Genomic DNA, 19,851 nt, shown 5'->3' with positions numbered 1-19,851 from the left:
GAAAAAAATACTTCCCTATATATGGCTTCCTAGCCAGAATTCACTCTGACCAAAGTAGAAACAGACTTTCAAAATAAACTTCTTTAGAAGAAGTTGGCTTTGTCAAGAATTTCAAAGTCTAGAACCACATCATATCATCCTCCAAGAACAGCAGCTTGAATATTTTAGATATGGAGAAGGACATTTAGATAAGGACAGGAACCTTGTGGTCTCACCAAAAACTTCATATGGAGCTAGCATGCAGTAGTACTTGGAATGATGTTTTACCCTATGTTTGTGCTAGCATCAGTTTCCTTTTCTCTTTTTCCTTCAAGGAGATTAGTTTTCCCTAAAAGATAATAAATTATCCTAGGATGTGACTTACCCCTACTTTCCAATCTTCTTGGTCACTTAAGGGCATAAAGAGTACTTCAAATTGGATATCTGATGACCATGCCTTCCAGTGCTGAACAAATTCTTTTTCATACCGAGATAAAAGTCATTATATTCTTGTTTTATTTCCTTATTATGTTAGAGCTAAGTAAATCTCCTTTCCTTAATTTTATCCCCAAATCAAATCTTATTTGATCCTCTTCCTTTTCTCCTTCCCCTAATACGGTTGAAAATACCCAGAACTATAAGCACTTTAAGAACAGGATCTGTTTTAGGCATCTTAATATTCTGAGGACCTGTATTCTTTAGGTGCTGAATAAATTTATATTGAATTGTATTTGATTTCAACAGAATAAAAAACCCCAAATCTGGGGCTTTCAACTTACTTAATTCTCCCCATCTTTAAAAGAATAATAATAAATCTAATAAATCCTACTATGTTCTCAAATTATCCTCCAAACATCTCCCTATCTCAGCCAAATTTCATTGTTATTATTGATTATTCCTCATTCTTGAAGAAGATCAAGACCTCAGGGAGGGGATGCCATGACATGCAAGGAATTGAATTTAAATGAGGGAGGCTGGGCAAGGTCACTTGCCCCACTTTCCCCTCCAAAACTACCTGGGTCCAATGGGAAGATATAGATAAACATGACTGAAGATGGCCTTGAATGAAAGGCCTTTTTAAGCTAAGCTCTTCATCAGGTCTTAGTTTGAGCTGAGGCCACATCCACACAGTGATTAAGTCTAGATAGCAGCTGAGACAAAGAATGTCCTTCTTTACTTAATTTAAAAAAAATCTAAATAAGTAAATTTGGGAGCAGAAGACTCTCAAGAGTTTCAGGCCAAAATAGAAATGACTGCTATTTGCATTCATTCTAAGTCAATCAGGACCCAAACTCCTAAAAAAAATTGTTTCCTTCAAAGTTCCTGACAAATCTGATAGCCTTAAAACATTTTTTAAAAAAATATTTTTCCTTTAAAACTTATCTTCTGTTTCTTACACTGTTCTGTTCTGGTTTTACTACTGATTTAAATGCTCCTCAATTTCTTTTGTTAGCTCATCAAACATATCACAGTCCCTATGAGTGTTGCCCAAAGTTCTATCTCAGGCCCTCTATTTTTCTCTACCTATGCTTTTTTTAAATGAACACATCAGCTCTCATGTTTATAATTATCATTTCTATGTTGACAACTTCAAGATCTACAGGTTTAGCCCCAATCTGTCTCTAAACCTTAATCCCACATCATCAGTTGTCTATTGTACATTTCAAACTGGATGTCCAGGAAAAACCTCAAATCCAACATGTCCAAAACAGAACTCAGTATTTTTCTGCCTTCCTCCCCGCTCCATTCCACCCAAAAAAACTTCTTCCAAACATTCCTATTTCTGCTGAAAGTATAACTATTTTTCCGGAATCTCATATTTATCATGACATTCATGACAAGATCTTCCAGGATGCCATGTCCATAACCATACCTATTCATTTTCTCTTACCCCACCTTAGTTGCCAAATCCTGTTGTTACTTTCCAACTCATCTCTTGACTTCTCTGAATTCACAGTTAACTTTCTTTGTTTCTCAGAGGACACTTCCATATTCTAGCTTTTGCATTGATAGCAACCCAGACCTAGAATGCACTCCCCTCTTCAAATCTGCCTCAAAATCCTCCTCTTCCTTCAAATCACACTCAAATACTACCTTCTGCACGAAACCTTATTGATCTCTCTACTCTCTAGTAGTTGAATACGCTCAACTATTAATAATATAAAAATATATATGTAACTAATAATATATAAAAACATCTCAATAACTAGTATTCTACCTTTCAAACTACCTTGTATTTAACTACTTGATATTTCAATTTATTTTCCTCTCCTGAGAATATAAATTCCTTTTGAGTAAAAACTATTTCATTAATTCCATTTGTATCACCAGAATCTTCCACAATTGTTTAGCACACAATAGGTCCTTAATAAATACTTGTTGACTGGCTAATTGAATCAGAGATTGAAAGAGAAATCAAACTCATGCTTATTTACTTTAGAATCAGTAACAGAGTAAAATCAAAAAGATTTAAAATCTTGTATCCTGAAGGATAAAATATAAAAAGGCAAGATGTTGGAAGTGGTGAATTTTGTCTATTACAATAGTCCAACACCCTCCCCACACAGACACACATGCATGACATCTGTACCTCTTTTTTCTCTCCCATCTGTTCTGCAATTAGTTGGTCAAACACAGCACCAAACTCCTCATGGATTTTCTGCATTTCATTTATATGGCTTGCAACCTTGTTCATTGTTTTGATGGCCACTGAGGGGGGAAAGAATTATGGAATGGATAAGAGGAGGGGGGAAATTTTCTATTTATAAGAAGAATTTTTTACACATAGAATAGGAGACTTTGCGAAGAAACACTAAGGAGAGTGGGGAAGTCGTGGCAAGAACTGGCTCACCATCCAGGTAGGAGTGCTCCTCACTTGCTTCATCTGTAAGGGCAAAGAGCTCCTTCAAGAGAAGAGGGTATTTGAGGATCCTTTGGATCGGCTTGATGAGGTAAGACTCCAGAGTAGATGAATGTTGCTGCTCAGGATTCTGGGCATCTAAAAATGCTTTGAAAGCTGTGTCTGTCCTGGCTAGAAAAATTTAAATATAAAACATCAGCAAAAAGCTCAAATTATTCTTCTTTCACAATTGTACTCATTTAGCCCAAGATTTCTTTTTTAAGAATAAAAGGAACAGAATGTATATATAGAGAAAAAAATCTCCCAAACAGATTTCCCTATGGATCAAATAAATGTTTTATGTTCAACTAGCTGGAGGAGGAAAAAAATCCTTAAAATAGATTTCCCTCTGGATCAAACAAATATTTTATGTTTGACTAGTTACATATAAGTAACTAGATAAAAGCATTAGTTACTGAAGGATTGATGGTTTTTCTTCTCTTTCCCCTTGTTTTGCAGCACCCTGCACTGAAGGATGAAGAGAAAAAAACTTACAAGCCCATCGTTTTCTGTTTCTTAGCTATTCATGACAAGGGGAAACTTAGAGCTTATATGTTATTTATAAACATCATTACCTTTGCTTTCCTATTGTCCGCTTGACTCATATCATAAAGAGCTGCAATTGGTAATAAACTATTCAGGGAAGAAGGAAATCTTTCAGAGAACCTAAATCTGATGTAATGTGACTGGTAAAGCATTTTCACCAAAGAAGCAATATGTTACAACAGAAATAATACTGGATTTATAGTTGAATCCCAGTTGTGCCACGTGGCAGGTAACTTTGAGCAACTTCATGGAGCCTCAGATGCCTCTTCAATGATATAAAGATGGCATTATTTAATATATCTTAACTAGACTATTGTGACAATCAAATGAGATAATGCACGTACTTTATGAACCTTAAAGCAACCTAGAAACATAAACTGTCAGTAATGACCTCTTCACTTCACTGGTCACTGCTCTGGAGCACAGAACCTCCTCTTGAGAAATGTATGTATATTGGAGAGGTGACAGTTTTCTCAGTGGTCCCTATGCAACTATTGGCTGTGGGTACCTGGGTAGTGCTCAGGTTATAATTGCCCCAAAGGGCTAAATAAAGCTTAGTGTAGAAAGAGAGAGATTGTGGAGTTTATCATACTGAGTAAGAAGGATTTTTAGAGGATCAATGTAATCATGGTTATGTTTAAGACAAGCTCCATACCTGATTATTATGAGGAGGAAAGGATGCAACCTCTTGGTGACTGATTACATACACACACACACACCCCTTGGGGATTAAGCTTTAGCTCTTATTTGGGGGGTCAGTGTTCTAGTAGCATGCCTCAAATAGAGTGAGATGGAATAACTTTAGAATAGCTTTAGTACTTTACAATCAAGTCATTTACAGATTACAAAAACCATTGTCCAAAAAGATTAGTCTTTGATAATGGGATAGAAAAGACTGTCTTGCAATGCAACTCCAGAATAAACAACCTAGACCAGACCATGAGAGAGCTTTGTGAAAAATATAGGTTTGCTTTTCTGGTAAATGTCTCCAGAAAGCTCCTAGAATGTTCCTGACATCTGGATCCATGGGTCATGTCATCTAAAGCATCTCCTGAGGGTGCTCCATCAGAGCCATGTGCTGATTCACTGTGTTCATCTCAAATGTGGGCTTTTATTAATATAAAAACATCTCCAAATATGTTTGTATACCTTTTAATCTTTTGTATATAAATAAAAGAAGACCTTTCATAGGACTAGCTCCTAAGGAAAAGCTGAAGTAACTCCGTTTCCAATACTCATAATGCTTAGTATTAGCTATTATTAATAGTACTTAGCAAGGGACAGGTGCTACAGTGAACAGAGAGCCAAGCCAAATCTGAAATCAGATTTGAACTCAGGTTTTCCTGATCTTGGAGAGTTACTAGCTATACAATTCTGGACAAATCATTTAACCTCACTTTACCTTATTTTACCTTCCATAAAATAGGGATGATAGCATCTACCTCCCAGTGTCATTGTGAAATGAAATGAAAGAGGAAATTGTTGAGGACTTAGCACTATGCCTGACACATAGTAAGCAACTCATAAATACTATTATCATTAAAATAAAAATATTCAAATTTTAAACCACTAAAACAGAAATAATATAATTATGTTTTTTAAAATACCATTATATGTTTCAAAGGTCTAGAACTACTGTGGATAGAGAAGCTAAAAGGCTGCTTTAACATCCCTTGACCCTTTAAAGGATGTGTAATTTCATTGATGGAGGTTCTCTTTGTATTGATAAAACTCAGAGCCTGTTAACAACTTAGGAGAAGATTTGGAGAGTTTCTATGAATCAACCTAGGGAGGAACGATGAGGATTTAATAAATAATAAAGATAGAAACATATAAAGAGTATAATACATATAACATAATACACCATAACACAAGAACATTCTGGACATAAGTCAAATCTTATTACCAAAAACAGGAAAGAAAATGTCAAAATTCTGTCCAAATTCTACTTCAGTGGAATGTTAAAATTTTCAGATATTGATTTTCATAAGTAAACCATTAGCAGAAGCTTAAACATTACCAAACATTAGCAATCACCTATTTATCTATACAAGGATTTATTTAGCATTTCTCTTTTCGCAATCAGTTAAGAAAAAAAGAAAACAAGATTTAGTAATCTGGTCTTTTCCCAAAGATTCCTAGAAGTGTATTGCTTATCTAGGAAATTTTCCTCTAATTCTTATTCAATAGCAAAAATAATCATATTGAAATAGTACATGTTATAATTTATATACTGAAATTTATTTCTGTATGTATTAAAATTCTCCAGATTCTTAGGATTCTCCAAGATGGGTGAGATGCAAACACATAATTACCACTTTTGTACTGAACAGCATATAGATGCAAATACATAACTACCACTTTTATACTGAACAGCATATAGCTATAATTCAAGAAATTCATATGAATAATTGTAATAAATTTTGTAGGACTAGTAGTGGCAACAAATATATTGACAAAAACAATACCGAAGGCATATCAAAGTCTCAGAGTGATTATGAACTTGGTGAAAATCATACAGCAAATCAGTAAGAAAAATAAGAACAAAGCTTCTGACTCCTCCACCTCTCAATACAAACATAAAAGCATTTCAATACTCCAAAGAAGATCATAAGCAACCCAATATTAGTGAGTATGTCAAAATATTCAACTATTTTGCTCCTCGTTAAGCAGAATTATGGCTATTGAAGGTTTTACTCTTTGCTGTAACAATCAGTAGAATTCCCTATCACCACTATCAACAGTTCACCAACTACAATAAATCTATGTAGCAAAATGAAATATTATTGAAATCCCTGCAGATCTTACCTTTTACCAAAACTTTAGGAACTTTTGTGTGGCTGGCACAGAAGGCACTGTATAGCTTAAAACGGTCAGCATAATACAGAAAGGATCCTCCCAGAGAGAAGAGCACTTTCTAGATTGGGGAGGGAAAAAAAGCGTTAATTTTGCCCACTTATAGAAATCTTTCTCCAGTCTAACTGTTAAGCTCTGAGTCCCCTATCTCTAAATGAATATCACAGGTAAATCAAAATTTCTGATCTTAGTTGATATGTTTTATTCAATGATTTGCCTTGAATTGATGAGTAAAGAATGTCAAATATGAATTTATATGGTAAAAAATCAATTGTAAAAAATTCTATTGTTTGCTCTAAGTATCAGTTGTTGTTATAATCATTTTCTTTATTATACTTAGTCTTTTCATGGACCAATCCAAATGAGATGATGATGGGGAATTTTATCAAATGATAAGGAATTCTTTAATGCTAGAAATTGCTAATATGAGATACAAATAAGGAAATTCAATGGAGAAAGAGTTAGTAGCTATATGAGATCAGGAACTGCTCAGAGAGAATTAAGAAATGTGAAATTTATTTTTTCCTTATCACACCAGTAATAAGGCTATAAAACAAAATAATATTACTCAATAAAAGATTTTCCACAGCCTCAAAGCACAGCTCTTTAATCATCCTCTCTTTTCTCTTCTGTCCTTCAAGAGGTCAAAATTAGCACATGTAATTATGTAATTTGAGGGAGGAGAGTTGTAGAAGAATCCTGAAGATCTTGAAACTGATAAAGAGATATCTCGGAGTGGGAAGGTGGCAAAAGTTTAAACAATAAAAAGGGCTAAAAAAAAAATTGGCAATATTATGAACAATTCTACTATATTGAATACTACAATTTTTTTGTCAATGACGCCCAGATGTTTAAGCAACATAAAAAACAACTGCCATAAGAAAGAGGCCAAAAAAAAAAAAAAAAAACTTAGAAATCATCAAATCCTTGATCTCCTTCCCAAAAGGAATAACATGAACGCCAATGAAAATTTAAGCATACTATACTTGTCTGCAAGCCTACAGAAGACGAAGAATTAAAAGGACAGTGAAAAATAGGAAATAGAAAAAAAAACAAAACAAAATTTACTGAAAACTTGTTAAGGATCTGAACTAATTCAATTATTCAGAGGACATTAAAGAATCAGACTAGAAGGGGAACAACAAATGGACAAAAGCCAAAAGACTTGAAAAGATTCCCATATTACAACACTTTTCTCCATTAATGACTATGGAGTCACTAAATTTAGACTCTAGTTTGCCAGAGAGAGTAGTTATGGACTCCTAGATATGTTACATGAGAAGTAAAAATGGGTATAAAGAAAGTGATGGGAAGAGCAGTCATCCTGGGTAAGTACATGAAGCAGTACTTCTTTCTTTCTTTTTTTTTAATGAAAAGTAATTGGGGGTAAGTGACTTGCCTAAGGTCATATAGCTAGTGTCCAGTGTCTGAGGCCTGATTTGACCTCAGATCCTCCTGACTCCAAGACTGGTGCTCTTATCCACTATGTTACCTAGCTGCCCCTGTGAAGTACTTCTTAATGGAATTTCATACTATTTAGTGATGCTACTTACCTTAAACTGGTCAACTCTCTCAAGTTTATCAAGATCAGGCACCAATCTCACTCCATCTTCCAAAGTTTTGAGAAATTCTACTTGAAATGCCACCATTTCCGTTAAATTCCCAAAGAGTACATCAAGCTAATAAAAAAGAAAGACCTTAATCTACTAAAGTTCTCACAAGCATTTTAAATTTTCATTCTTATCCTTTCAAACAGAGTTTTCAAAGAAAAAAAAAAGGTTCTGGATTATTTTTAACTTTCCCAAGTTTAAATAATGATCTTGTAGTCAAGTTAAAGTTCATATTTGCACAAGGAAAAAAATAAAAGGCAGTATTTTACCTACTCAAAATGCATTAAAACATTCTTTCAATCACCCCTGTTATCCATTTCACAAAGCCAAAATAACTATAAATTCAACCATATGCATCTAACATTAATACAATTAGCACCATACCTCATCTTGGGTAAGGAAAGTTTCTTTTTGAAGAGGTTTCAGGTAGCTCTCCATGAGACAGTTTAAATCCTAAGGGTTTAAATAAGTACTTTTTAATAAAGGCAAAAGCCCATAAAAGCATAAAAAGAACAAATACATAAAATATCTTAAATTTTATTTCTTTATCCTTTAAGAAATAAAATCCTATTTGCAGAACAGAAAATATAATTACAAAGCAGTTCACAGGAAAAAGTCATGACAAAGAAAAATCATAATTATTATATGCTTGCCTTAAATTTATATTTTGAAATACCAATGCATGCTTTTAGGTAATTTGTACTTTTGGGTAATCTGGAATTTATCACAACTTTAAATATTCAGAAGGTAAGAAGACTTAAACCTTTTAAAGATATAAATGTAAAATGAATGTAAAATGTAAAATTGTTTCTTCTCTAGTCACTATATTAGATTTTATGTATTTTCTGATTGTTCCTTTGGAACACAAGTTTAATCATGAGTTTAAAATTAATCAATAAGTATTTTTTAAGGATAATTCTATTCCAGATAGAAGGCTACAGACACAGGAAAGAGAGTTATTGCCTTTATACAACTTAAAGTTATATACAAACTGGGGAGTGGAGACCAGAGAATGGGCACAAATAGGCCCAGGGTAGGAATGGAAGTGAAGAAGAAGAAAAATGAAGATCAAGACTTACTTTCACATAGGTTCGTTCAGTTTCAAGGAGTTCACAAATAACTTTACGTAGTTTATCTGCATCTGTTAGTTGTCTCATGGTCACCAGCTGGGGTCCTGTACATTCCTGAGGAAGCAAGCTTAGGTCAGAAAGGTATTCATCTCAGTCAAAATGTGGGATCCTGCTCTGTACTTTAAGTTTAAAAAGACTTAGTACAGACACCTTTAGTCACTTTTATTTTGGCCTGCACCAAAGCTCCCTGGAGAGCAAATTACTCTACCGATGCAGACTGATTTTTAAAAGTCTTTTTATAATCTAGCCTTTGCCTGCCCAGTCTCTGACACCTTTATATTCCCTACTGTATTCTTCTTGCTGTTATTTGGGTATTATGTTCCATTTTCTGATTATGCATTTTCTCTGTTTCTCCTGCAGTTCTGGGACTCTGTCCCACCTAATCTCTGCCTCCTGGCTTCCTTCATATCTTACCTAACATTTTCACATTTTTGTAAACTCACTGATTAGCACTGCCTGGCAAATGGTAAGCACCAAATAAATGCTTTTTGATGGACTATCATGCAACCACAATCTTTAAGAATTGCCTAGAGTCCCTGATTTGGGGGGCTTTAAGGCCAGTTTGCATACTCCCTTTCTTGCTACATTTTTATTTTTAAATAATATTTTCCCCTATTCCATGTAAAGACAATTTTCTTTCTTTTTTTCATTTTTTTAAAGTTTTGAGTTCCAAACAGGAAAATTTAATCTGTATTCAGATGCCATTAATTTTTTATCTGGAAGTGGATAGCATTTTTTATCATGAGTCCTTAGGGATTGTTTTAGATTATCGTATTGCTGTGAATAGCTATTATTGACAACTGATTATTGCTGTTACTCTTTTTTGTCCCCTTTCCTGAAATCAGCCTGCTCTAAGGCCAGTTTTGTATCAGTTCATATTGTCTCTGTCTCAATCAATTGTTCTTTGATAATAAATATCTTAAAGTTGTAATTTATTCATATCTCATATTTATATAATCCTTTATATATATATTTTTATTATAGCTTTTTATTTACAAAACATGTGCATGAGTAGTTTTTCAACATTCATTCTTGCAAAACCTTCATTTCCAACTTTTCCCCTCCTTTCCCCCACCCCCTCCTCGAGATGGCAGGTAGTCCAATACATATTAAATATGTTAAATACATATATATACATATTTATACAGTTATCTTGCTGCTCAAGAAAGATCGGATCTAGAAAGAAAGTAAAAATACCTGAGAAGGAAAACAAAAGTAATGCTTTATATTTTACAAAATATTTCCACTTTTTCATTTCATCTTCAAAATAACTCTTTTTGGAATATACAGTTTATAATTATTCCCATGTTACATATGAAGAAATAGTTACAAAGTGAAAATAACTTTTCCAATGTCAAAGGATTGGTTATAAAATTCAAATCAAGACTTCCTGATCCCTAAATTGGTACATTCTCAACTAAAACTGAAATATCTCTGCTCTCTATCTTGCTTCTGTTAAGTGAATATGTTGATTACAAAGATACATTATATAGATACACATACAAGCAATTTTTAAGAAGCACTGTTGTTATTGGAAAATGCAACTATGTAGGGTGACTCAGAAATCTTAGTGCAATTTACACACTCTACTTTTTGGGGAAAATTGGAACAGTTACCTTTCTCTAGCTCTTCATTTTCCCTAATCTCTATAAACTTTCAAAGATTACTGATAACAGCTCAACAATCACATTTGCCGATTCTTTCAATACCCTGGTATATTGTCCATTAAGGTCTGATAACCTGAAGACATTAAAATAGCTATTTTTTTTTCTCTTCTTTCCCACATAGAGATCATTTTCTTTTGTAGATAAAACAGAAAAAAATAAGGGTCGGGTATTTCTGTCTTTTCACTAACATCAATGGTATTCAAATTTTTTGATTTCACTTGCTCAATATGAGAATATTTCTATGTAAATTATATACATATACTAGTATACAAATATAGCATAAACATATACAAAAGTAGAAATTTTAGAGAGTAGAGATAAAGATGAAATAAACAATATTTTATTTATTAATAGAACAAAGTATTTTTTTTCTGCTTGAGAGAAAAGCAATTGAATATGCTTCATTATTTTTGAAAAAATCTCCACAAATATACTGGGAGAGAGAGCAGTCTCAGAATTAGTAATTGTTATTTATTAACTGTTAGGATAATTTAATCAGTTAAGTAACCTTTTAAAAAAATTCCTTTATTTTTACTTTTTGATTGAAAGGGCTATAACAGTATCATAATAGGTTATAACTCACTGAACACAATACTTATTTACACAATGGAAAAATGACAAGCAAAAATGAAATTGTATCTGCTATCTACAAAAGGTTTTCATTATAAATCTATTCTTTTTTCTTTACCTTAATTTCCTATTTTTGTTTAGGTATTTTAGTTGTGTTTCTGTATAAGTATGATGAATAGTAAGGAAAGGTAATTGAGTCTAGGTTATAAAAGGTTTTAAATGTCAGAATTTATATTTGATCAAGGGAAGGAAATGTTGTCAAAGATAGATAACATAGTCAGACCTGTGCTATTAAGAAGTCATGTTGAGAAGTCTGTGGAGTACAGATTGTAATGGGGAAAGATATGAGGCGATAAAATCAAAGAGGAATCTACTGCACTAGTAAAGGAACAATTAGTAAGGACGTTAACCAGGTTGGCAGCTGTGTGAGTGGAGATGGAGACAGATCTCAGTAATATGAAACTAGAAATAACATGAATTAGCAACTACTAGGATATGTGAGTAAGTAGAAGTAAAGATCCAAGGATAACAATAAGGTGGCAAATCTGAAAGGATGATGGTTGTCCTTTATAAAAATATAAAAAATTCATAAAAAATAAAGATTTTGAGTAAATATAACATAACTACATCTGGAATGGAGAGCATATTCTTTGCAACTCACTCAGTTCCTCACAAAATGAGCATCTGTGTGTGTGTGTAAGGATGTAAAATACAAGATATGGATGGAGCTCATCACTATTATCCACATTCCAAACATGGGGGCCACAAGGGAGAGAGTACTTTTTCCTCTTTCAGTTTCATCTTTTAAGAGATACATTTGCATAATGTGACAAAATGAGCTTCTGTAACGAATGTTACAGAATAAATGCAAATAACATGCGATTACTTGTTGCCATCCACGATGAATCATTTTTGATTGCATCTTTGATGTTAGAATATTTCCAAAAGTTAGTTAAGGAAACTGCAAGGTACCTAAAGTTTTAGCAAGTGTCTATTTAAATGTTTTCCTTAAGGAATTAGGCCTTCAATGTTGCAACAGTTCCTTGGTTCATGATTGCCAATAAGAAGTTGTCTTGGGAAGCAGAAAAAATGACTTTTACATTGTCACAATTGAACCACATACATTTGAAAGAACTAGGGCATTATCTAAAATCAGTATTAATTTAAGTATGATGTGGTCTTTGTGATATTATTCAACAGCTAAGCTAATATAATTTGAGAACCCGTCTTCAAAAACAGCTTTAATCACCCATGCTTTTGATGACCAAAGAAATGGAAACCATCAATGGTTGTAGCTTTTTGGAGTACAGAACAATCATAATAAAGATTGGCTTTAATGTAAAATCCCCTTCTGTATTACCTCTCAATAAAAATGTTGAGGGATCCTTAAACAATTTAAATCTAAATTGGATTTTTTCTTTCTCAGAAACATGAATTTTGGAAGGCATCTTTCCCCAGGAAACCAATTTCATCCACATTAAAAATTTGTTGACTAGTATTACAACCTTCTTTGATGATTTTTCTTCCAAACATCAGAATTTTTAGTTGCAGTATCCTCAGCTGTACTAGCTGTCTCTTTGGTAATTTTAACATTTTGCAATTAAAATAGATTTTATAAACATCAAACCAACCAATCCTTGCAGAAAAAGTTTCATTATCCACTTCATTTACATTTTCTTTCACTGCCCTAAATAATCTTGACGTTTTTGTCTGAACAGCTGTGCTAACATGAATGCAGTTTTTTTTTTTTTTTATTGCTTTCTTCAACCCATATTGCCAAAAGATGTTTCATTTCTAAAACACTTCTATTTCTTGTTGTTTGCAAGGCACAAAACCTGATACAGCTTTACCTTTTTCTTTGACTTTGTCTAAGTCTTTTAAAATATTCCATACCATAGATTCAGGCATTCTGATATGTAATTCTATTTCAGAGTTAATGTTTTCATAATTGTGTTGTTCGTTACATCAAGTTTTTGTTCTAAAGCAGGTCAAATCCATGCAGCTTATTTTTATGGGGCCTGCAAGCTAAAATGTTTTTAGATTTTAAAATACAAAAAAAAAACTTGATTTTAAAATGTAAAAGCATTCTTAGCTTACAAGACCTACAAAAATATGCAATTACAGAACTGTGTTCTAGTGAGTTTCGTTTTGGACATGTTGAACTTAAAATGAGTATTGGAAATCAAAGCTTTTGATAAAGCCTCTTCTTTTTGTACTAGCAGTGTTTCCATTTGAATTATTCTTCCTTTTATCCATTTTGTTAGAGGATCTTTTAAAAAAAATTAACAGTACATCACGTGCACATACAATAAGCACATGTAGACTGATGGACAGTGTTGTAATTTAAAACTCTTGACTAGCATGCATGTGTCACATAAATTGAATTTTAGCTTCTGTGAAATATGATCTGATATCACTTTATTATTTGACTTGATATCGTTTTATAACTCACATCAAATTGAATTTTGCATTATTCAAACTTACATTAATCTTGACCTAGCTGCATAATAATAAATCCATGTTAGAAACATGGATGCATACATAGAAACAAAGGACAACAGATATCTCTATTTTCTCTCACTCTCTTCTTAACCTTTTATAATCTGTCTTCTCACCTTATTTCACCAAACTTGTTCCCTCCAAAGTTACTAATAGTCTTTTCTCAATTTTCATTCTCACTGAGCCTCTGACACTGTTGATCATTCTCTCACTGATATTCTCTTCTCTCTAGGTTCTTAGAACTCCTCTCTCTCTCAATTCTCCTGGTATCTGACTACTACTTCTGTGTCTCTCTTCCTAGATCTGACCCTCTAACTCTAGATGTCTTTCAGGTTTGTTTTTCTTTTTTTGGCTCCTCTTCTCCCACTATTTTTCAATTGGTGGTCCCATCAGTTCCCATGGATTTTAATTGCTATTTCTATGCTAATAATTCTCCAATTTGTTAACTTGTTCCAAACTCCACTATCCAATTGTTGCCAAGGCCCGTTTATTTCACTTTTCTGACATATTTTGAGTATGCTCACTTTTCTTTTCTGACACTGATACCACTCACATCTGGAGAACTTTAATAGTCTGCTGGTGGGTCAGCCTGCCTCAAGTCTCTCCCCACTCCAATATGTCCTCCTGATTTTCCTAAATAGTCTGACCACTTCACCCCATTCAATAAATTCCAGTGCTTTTGATTGCCTTCAGGATCAAAACTTTATCTGGTATTCAAAGTCCTATATAACTTAGTCTCTTTCTACTTTGCCATTTACTCCCCACCACACACTCTTCACTTCAGTGACAATAGCTTTCTGGCCATTCCATGAGCAAACACTCCATCTCTTGGCTATTGGTTTTTTCTCTGGCTATCCTTCATGTTGAGAAGCCTCTTCCTCTTCAGCTCTGGCTATTGGCTTCCCTGGTTTGCTTTAAGTCCTAACTAAAATTCTACCCTTTTTACTTCTACTAACTTTGATCTGGCTTGTTTTGTAATTTTTTTTTTTTTAATGTTATCTTCCCCACTGAACTGTAGTGGGAAGGGACTGTCTTTTGCTTCTTTTTCTATTTCCAGTACTTGATATAAAGTATGCACTTAGTAACAGTTTGTTAGTGATTATTGATTAGAACTGTTAAATATTATATTCATATTATTTTTCTCTAGAGCCCTTTCCAGAATTCTTGGGAAAAACCCTCAGAAAAGCCAAAAAGATTTTTCTTAGGGAAATAGTTAAGGATGACAACCAAATCAGAGTTTTACCTTTCCTGATCGCTGGAGGTACCCTGACTGATTAGAATCTATTCAAGGAAAGTGATTTTTTTTTTCTCCCAATGAATGAGAACTTATTCTCTACTTCCCATTTGATTTAGATATAATATAGGTGTCTAGGAGAAATCTTAATGATTCTTCTGGGGAATAGTCAAGTAGGAAAGAGATTTTGTTGCTAAGTTTTTTGGGATGTTAACCTGTAATGTGACTTTTTTCCTCAGGATTTCTATGTAAGCTATTTAAAATTGTCTTGAGGCAGACAGTCACATGAAAGTGAATGGGAGACTTCATCATTTTGGATATCCCTCTGCAAACCAAAAATAATGTGGTGATGGATTAATATAAAATTAAAAATTATTAGTATTGATATTGTTTCCTTGACAGAGTCACTAAGTTAAAGTTATTAGAACTATATGATTTGGTGACAACCTACAAATAAAATTTATGGAAATATGTACTATCCTTTACAAAATCATACTTTTTTGTTTTAGCTTGCAAACTCATTTTTATTTCATCATGTTCTTGGTTTATATATTTGAATATCTGTATTTGCCAATGGAAGTCAGAATGAAATTTAGATTCAAAACCTTCACAATTTTTGGAGATAACTGAGTCACATCAATCTGTCAAATCTGTAGTTTTTAATAAGAAAAGTATAATTTCTCCTCTGTAGAAGAACATTTATGTTTTTTGTAGAGAATGGTGTCCTCATGTGGCTATTCTGCTAGAAATTTTAAAACAGAAATGGGTAATCCTTTTTTCATCCAAACCACTAACACATAAAATCATGATGGTCTCACAATTAAAGAGAAGTTTATTGAAGTTTTCTACTCATCTTTCTTTTAAATTAAGAACAGGAAACAAAACTGTAGAAAAATAAAACAAATACCAAGAATAAACCTACATATGTATATAACTTTCTTGAATTCTTTATCATGCTCACTTAGTCAATCAATAAACATTTATTAAGTACCTACCACATTCTAGGAACTGTACTACCTGCTTATCTATTAAGAAGGATGCTAATAAATAATAGATAGAAGGAAAACAAAATATGCATAGAGGGCAAAAATGTAAAGAGAGTTATATAAACATAGAAACAAATAGAGGAAGACAGATTAGAAAGAATTTCATTATTTTTTAGAATATGTATAAAGTATATGTACAGGAAAAAAATGAAGATATGCTAATAATACAGAACTTTTCAAACTGTGTATAAGATCACAATTATAATTTATACAATGCATTAGAACTTTTAGAAATACCTTAAGAATCTGGTTATTCCTAAGAAAAAAACACCTCTAATCATGTACAGATGCCAAAAAAATTATGTCAGTTACAGTGGAATCACAAGAGATTTATATCCATTAGATTTTTAAGTTACTTGAGGGCAAGTACTGTCTGTTTGCATCTTAGCACAGTGCCTGGCAGAAAGCAGATATTTAAAAATAAAAATTTCTCACCTTGTTTGTTTTGTCACTCTCATCAGAGGACTCCAAGTCACGTACATCTGTCTCTTCAGGAGTCATTTCAGCACTTCTCACTTGCTCAGAGCAAAGGCTATTCCCTGTTGAAGGTGTAAGCCCCCCCCCCAAAAAAAAAAATCCATGTAATTTGAGAGACAGAAGGGACCTTAGCAATTCTCTAGTCCAGTCCATATAAAAGAGGAATGCTTTCTATGAATATACCCAACAAGTGACCATCCAGCCACAGTGTGAAGGCTTCCAATAAGGAGGCAGCCCATTCCACTTTGTGACAATCTGTTTCTGCCCTCTGGAGCCAAACAAAACAAGACTAGTTTTCTTCCATATAACAATTTTATAAATACATGAAGATAAACCTGTGTCCCTGGAATTTTCTGCAGATTCAGCATTTCTATTTCTTTTTCCTTTCTTCACTGGCATGGATTCAAGAACTTTAACTATTTTGGATGTTCTTCCTCTGGTCTGTCTTCAATTTATCAATAGCCCCAAATAACACTCCAGATATAGTCTGGTCACAATATAGTGCAAAAGGACTGATACTTTTTTTATTTCTACAAGCTATACCTGCCCTAATTATTAGTGATCATTTATAAAATATCTTCAAAGTTTGCAGAGCATTTTCACATATTTCATTTGATCCTCACAAAAATTCTGTTAGGAAGGGGATAATATCTTCATTTTAAACAAGAGACTTGAGGTGGTGATGCTAAATGACTTGGTAAAGATCTCATAATTAGTATGTGAGACAAGCTTCCAGCTAAGTTTGGGGTTTTATCTGCTGCTATTATCACCTAACTTTAGGTCTGCATCACAATACTCACTGAAATTGAGCTTCCAATTCACTAAAAAACAGTCTAGTATTCCAAAGAGATCACAAATGAGGGGAAAGAACCCACATGTGAAAAAAATGTTTGTAGCAGCTTTTTTTGTGCTAGAAAGGAATTGGAAATTGAGGGAATGCCCATCAACTGGAGGACGACTGAATAAGTTATGGTATTTGAATGTAATGAAATACTATTATTTTAATTTTATGCTAAAAGGAAAGAACAATGTATTTGTATGAAGGATATTCCAAAGAATGCACTATGGATTCCAAAAGTAATTTAAAAAGAGGAGTTCCAAAATTATTTTGAGTAACATCAGTATCATTAGAGAACATACAGTTTTATAAGAACAGCATCCATTTAGATGTACATCTAGTACATTACAAAACTAACTGAAACGTCTTATAAGTAAGCCTCATCTATCCACAATTTTATATAAAGGCTGCACTGCACATTTGGACAACAAAAAGTATAGGACAGGGCACCATTTTTTCTGAACAACATATGTATAATGTGTGACAAATTCTGAAAAAAAAATTTAAACAATGTTGATTGAATTTGCTAATTAAAAGTTGTATTAACAAAAAACTACTATAATTGAAAACTGAGTTTCACTGGCACAAAGCTGCCACCTCGTGGCCAAATAAAAGAAAAGTTTTGTTTTGTTTTGTTTTTTTAATATATTTGGGCCATTTTTCTCAAGAAGGTTGTTCTCAATATAATTTTATTGTTTGGTATTTTATTTTCCCCCAATTATATGTAAAAACAATTTTTAACTTTCATTTTAAAAAAAACTTTTTAAAGTTTTTTCTCTCTTCCTTCTTCCATATTCCCTCATGGAGAAGGCAAGCAATTTAATATAAATTATACATGTGTGGTCATGCAAAAAACAACACAATTTTTAAAAAAGAAGAAAGAGGATGGGAATGACTGCCTAACAATTTTCAATAGCCTTAAATTTCTGAAAACCTCCATTCTCTTCAACCTTTTCTGCTCAATAGACCAAAATTTCAAGTGTGCTTTCCAAAATAATTCAACTTAATAAATATTTAGTAAATTTTTGGCAATGAATTAGGTACAAAATCAGATCAATCCCTGACTTCCAAAAGTTTACATTCTAATCTGGGGAGTATAAGTATATATAAAATTATTTCAGAAGACACAGAGCATTAAAGAATTAGAAGGATGAGTAAAGACTTCCTATAGGAGTTAAGAATCTAAGTTAAGCTTGAAGATAGTCAATGACCAGAACCAAGAGAATGTTATATATAGTAACAATACTGTTTTAAAAACAATTTTGAGTAAAGTCATATGAATCAAAATGACTATTATAAATTCCCAAATTAAATACAAAAGTACTTATGAAAAAGATTATCTGCAACCAGAGAAAGAATTGATAAACAGAATTATGTATAGAATGATTTCTCTCTCTTTCACACACACACACACACACACACACACACCCCTTTATTGATAGCCATCTACAGCAATAGGGGGAGGGAAGAAAAAGGAAAACTTACATGATAATTTTATATATATGAAATAGCAAATTGCACACAACAGATTTGCAGTTTCATGTGCAGTCATCTTTTAAAAATTATACTGTTATAAAAATGTTTGTTTTATTCCATAAATTAAAAATAAAATAAAATTTAAAAAAAGATGCAGAAATTAGGGAGTACATTCCAGGCTCGTATAAAAGTATAAAATGTTCCATATGCAATACTGACCTCCATTCCAACCCATTTTCCACAGAAAATTGATCCCTCTATGATCCCCACTCTTGATAATCTTTAATCTCCCCTTTTCTATTGGTTGTTTCTTTTTTTTCCTATAACATGTCCATGTCTCCCTCAACCTTAAAAAAAAATCTCTTACTGAACTGACCATCTTTCCTTCCTTTTATGGCTAAATTCCTTGAGAAAGTTATCTACAATTGGTACCTTTACTCCTCCTTCAAGACATGGATCAAATTTTTGCCTATATTAGTAACCCTGGTGCTTTACTATAGTGCCTGGCACACAATATTCATTGCCTTGACTTCTCTAGTTTTTTTGACATTAATAACTATGCCATTCTTCAAGACATTCCTTCTCTCCTTGGCTTTTTAAGACAATCCATAGAATAATACAATAGAAAGAAGCTGATATTGTAGACCCTTAGTTCAAATCCCTCATCCTTATCCATATCTTGGTGACTTTTGGACAAGTCATTTAGTCTCTCCAGAACTCAGTCTCTTCACTTCCAGTTCTTGATTTATGATCTTATATTCTTTCAGTTCTCCTATTTATATGAACTCTCCCCTTTGCTAGTTCATCAGTTTATCTTCCACCCACTAAGCCTGAGTTTTCACCAAGGTTCTGTCCTGGATGCTCTTCTCTCTACGATCTCCTTCACCAATTACCTCCCAGACATCTACTTCTATAGGTACTTACTACCAGCACCTCAAACTCAATATGTCCCAAACAGAATTTACTTTCTTCTTTCCTAAACCCATTCCTCCTCCAAATTCCTCTATTTTCTTCCAGTCATTCA

General features: G+C 33.1%; 1 protein-coding gene across 4 annotated transcripts in view; it reads right to left on the bottom strand.

The window, feature by feature from the left end:
* TIAM1 (TIAM Rac1 associated GEF 1) overlaps positions 1–19,851 on the bottom strand; it is a 265,969-nt gene that overhangs the window by 15,976 nt on the left and 230,142 nt on the right. For all 4 annotated transcript variants that reach the window (XM_051984885.1, XM_051984888.1, XM_051984889.1 and 1 more), the window contains 7 exons: positions 16,472–16,575; positions 8,970–9,074; positions 8,275–8,343; positions 7,834–7,959; positions 6,233–6,341; positions 2,831–3,010; positions 2,570–2,688 (listed from right to left, as the gene is read on the bottom strand). In XM_051984885.1, coding sequence (XP_051840845.1) covers positions 2,570–2,688; positions 2,831–3,010; positions 6,233–6,341; positions 7,834–7,959; positions 8,275–8,343; positions 8,970–9,074; positions 16,472–16,575 — 812 coding nt within the window. The remainder of the gene's footprint in view (positions 1–2,569; positions 2,689–2,830; positions 3,011–6,232; positions 6,342–7,833; positions 7,960–8,274; positions 8,344–8,969; positions 9,075–16,471; positions 16,576–19,851) is intronic.

Source organism: Antechinus flavipes, chromosome 3 (genome assembly GCF_016432865.1).
Source record: "Antechinus flavipes isolate AdamAnt ecotype Samford, QLD, Australia chromosome 3, AdamAnt_v2, whole genome shotgun sequence".
Lineage (NCBI taxonomy): Eukaryota > Metazoa > Chordata > Mammalia > Dasyuromorphia > Dasyuridae > Antechinus > Antechinus flavipes.
Note: the sequence above shows the minus strand (reverse complement) of the source record. Positions and strands in the feature narration are given on the sequence as shown.